The sequence below is a fragment of the Octopus bimaculoides genome, chromosome 2, assembly GCF_001194135.2.
Source record: "Octopus bimaculoides isolate UCB-OBI-ISO-001 chromosome 2, ASM119413v2, whole genome shotgun sequence".
Lineage (NCBI taxonomy): Eukaryota > Metazoa > Mollusca > Cephalopoda > Octopoda > Octopodidae > Octopus > Octopus bimaculoides.
In genome coordinates, this window is record NC_068982.1 from 162,154,561 (window position 1) to 162,157,528 (window position 2,968).

At 33.4% G+C, this 2,968-nt stretch overlaps 1 protein-coding gene across 7 annotated transcripts in view; it reads left to right on the forward strand.

Annotated features, from left to right (window-relative positions):
* Positions 1-2,968, forward strand: part of LOC106875262 (kalirin) — a 551,716-nt gene that overhangs the window by 415,590 nt on the left and 133,158 nt on the right. For 6 of the 7 annotated variants that reach the window (XM_052965684.1, XM_052965687.1, XM_052965686.1 and 3 more), the window contains one exon: positions 657-758. The exons of the other annotated variant lie outside the window; for it this stretch is intronic. In XM_052965684.1, coding sequence (XP_052821644.1) covers positions 657-758 — 102 coding nt within the window. The remainder of the gene's footprint in view (positions 1-656; positions 759-2,968) is intronic. 7 annotated transcript variants of the gene reach the window in all.

The window sequence follows — 2,968 nt, forward strand, 5'->3', positions numbered from 1 at the left end:
TAAGATTTCTAAATATCTGAGATTCAGGTATTCTCAGTTACAAATTATTCTTAATTAAATCAGGATTTAGTACATCCTTTATTGGTTCGGTGCAAAGTTCCTATTTATCTATTTATATTCCTAATGAATGGTACTGCCTCATTTCAGCACTGTGTCTCAGCTAGTGAACTTTCCGCCTCACTACTGTAAAAAAGCTAATTGAAATCTTTTATTTTGCTATACTAGTTACACTTCAATGTATTCTCATTACCACTCATTTTAAATATAGATCTTGAGTCAAAACTGGGATACTTTCTTTCCCAGTAAGTTCATCACCATTACCAGTATATGATCCACAAGGAAGGAATTTTTTTAACATCAGCTTCCTCACTTATTGAATCTTAACCCATGTGTTCCTGTTGATCTGCTGCTGCTGCTGCTGCTGCTGCATACTTTTAGGATATAACTTTATCCTTAATTAACTGCTGCTGCTGCCGCCACGATTGGTCTGTTTCTTGTAGGTTTATCCTCCTCCTCTTATTTTAGAACACACATTGCAATGCTGCTGGCCTATTTAGTTTCACTGCCAGAGCCTCTTATTATCATCTAACTTGTCTATATATCTACATCAAGCAGCTTATACTAACAGCATTGTGAATAATCTCCTCCTCTTGTAGGCCTCAACACTTTCTCTGAAGGCACAAACAGATGCTGCAACAGCAGCAGCTAGTGCTGTAGACTTGGCTACAGCACTAGAAAACATTGTCAAACAGAAGATGGTAAGTATCACACCAGCTCCTCACTGCTGTTGTCTTGCTGCTGTGGAATACAACAAACTTTGGCTTCCCCTTCAGATGGCATGTGTCTTATGTTCTTCTGTGTGTGTGTATGATTGTCATATATATATATATATATACATATACATATATATATTTATATATGATTGCAGCACTGCACATTTTTCATCTTATTTGTTTATTTATTTAGTATGTGTGTGTTTTATTTTTTTTGTTTGTTTTTCAGCATAGTTTTACTATTTTTATTTTCATAATTGCTGTTGCTTCTATTAAAAGATGTTTTTTTGTTTATTTTCATTTTGTGTGTAAATATTTTATTTGTTAATGACAGTGATGATTATGTTGTTATCTTTGTTGTATGCATGCAACTTTTCACTCTCTTTGAGTTTTTTCATACAACTCGTATTTATGCATATCCTATTATTATTATTATTATTATTATTATTATTATTATTATCGTCATCGTCATCGTGTTGTTATTGATATTATTACTACTACTAAGGTGGTGAACTGATAGAATCATTACCACAGCAGACAAAATGCTTAGCGACATCTCAACCGTCTTTATGTTCTTAGTTCAAATTCCACTGAGGTCAACTTTGACTTTCATTCTTTCGGGGTCGATAAAATAAGTACCAGTTGAATACTGGGGTTGATGTAATTGACTTACCTGCTACCCAGAAATTGCTGGCTTTGTGCCAAAACTTGAAACTATTATTATTACTATTACTAAGTTTTTAAGGGCTTTGTTCTTTCTTTTAGTATTACTTCTTTTTTTTTTTAATTTCATTTCCACTGTTGTACCCTTTGGGTGGGGTTAACCTGCAAACCTCTATACTAAACTTTTTCTTAAGTTTTAGCAGATTTACAACTGTCACACCTGTTTTCTACATCTAGTTACCCTGCTTTATTAATGTAGCCCCTTACTAATTGTTGCATTACACTCTGTTTCATTACTATTATCAGCAGTAAGGTTATTTTGTTTTAATGTGACCAGATTCTACCACTGAATATTCTTATCAACTCTACATAGAATATGTACTAAGTTCTACATTTTATGACTATTGCTTAGTGTAAATGGCCAGTTAAGACTTATTTGAAAACCTTACTATCTGCAGATTTCTGAATATCCGTTACCTCTTTAGAAAATATGATTATATATAATATGAATATTTATCTTTGTTATAATTACTACCCACATATATTTTTACAGCTTTCAGTCACCCTGTACAACAGTCCCCATGTTACTACCATGTATCTACAACTGTTTGTTCCGCTATTTGTATTACTAAATATGTATCACATTCTATAAATAATACAACTTGCTTTCACCTTGCACATACACACACTCTGTTTACTTTTCTTACATATATCCTACCTGCACATGCAACCAGCAGTTATATTGTGCAAACCATTGTGTATTCAATCAACTGCAGTTATTGCCCTGTACAGATTACAATGTATTTACCACGTCAACTAGTGCAAGCTGTTACATTGTACAAATCTCTGCACATCTATTATAGCTACTAACTGCAGTCACATATTACTCTGAAAATATTGTACATTGATGTAACAACTGGTGGTTTGGTTCCTTGAACAGGGCACTATGTTAGAAAGTGGCAGTTATGACTGTATAAGAAGGGAAAGGCGATGTAACTGTGTGGGCACCCAATTCAGTGTAATTCCCATCCCTCTCATTTGCGCGCACACACACACACACACACACACATGAATATATTTTTTTTATTATTCAATAGATTGCTGCAGTTGTGAAGATTAAGCATCGATTAAACAGTGAAGGTAGTTCCCCAGTGCAACTACCAGTTCCTTACCTTAATGCTACCATCAGTTACATAGCCCCCTTATACTGCCATCAATTAGATTACCCACTCCTATACTATCATCAATCTATGTTCAGTAATAATAGTTGGTTACAAAATCAAGTCAGTCTTTATATGAACACCTGATCTAGATTTATCACCACCTTGCTAACAAATAAACTACAAAAGGATACCTAGAGGTCTTGTAAAATACACAGGACATCTATATATTGTTTTGTATTTTATATACACATGTAGTGGGGTGGGTTTTTCATAATGTATTCCTTAGAAAGAAAATGTGTTTCTTCTGATGTTCATCACCTATATATATCTATATATATATATATATATATATATATATATATATATACA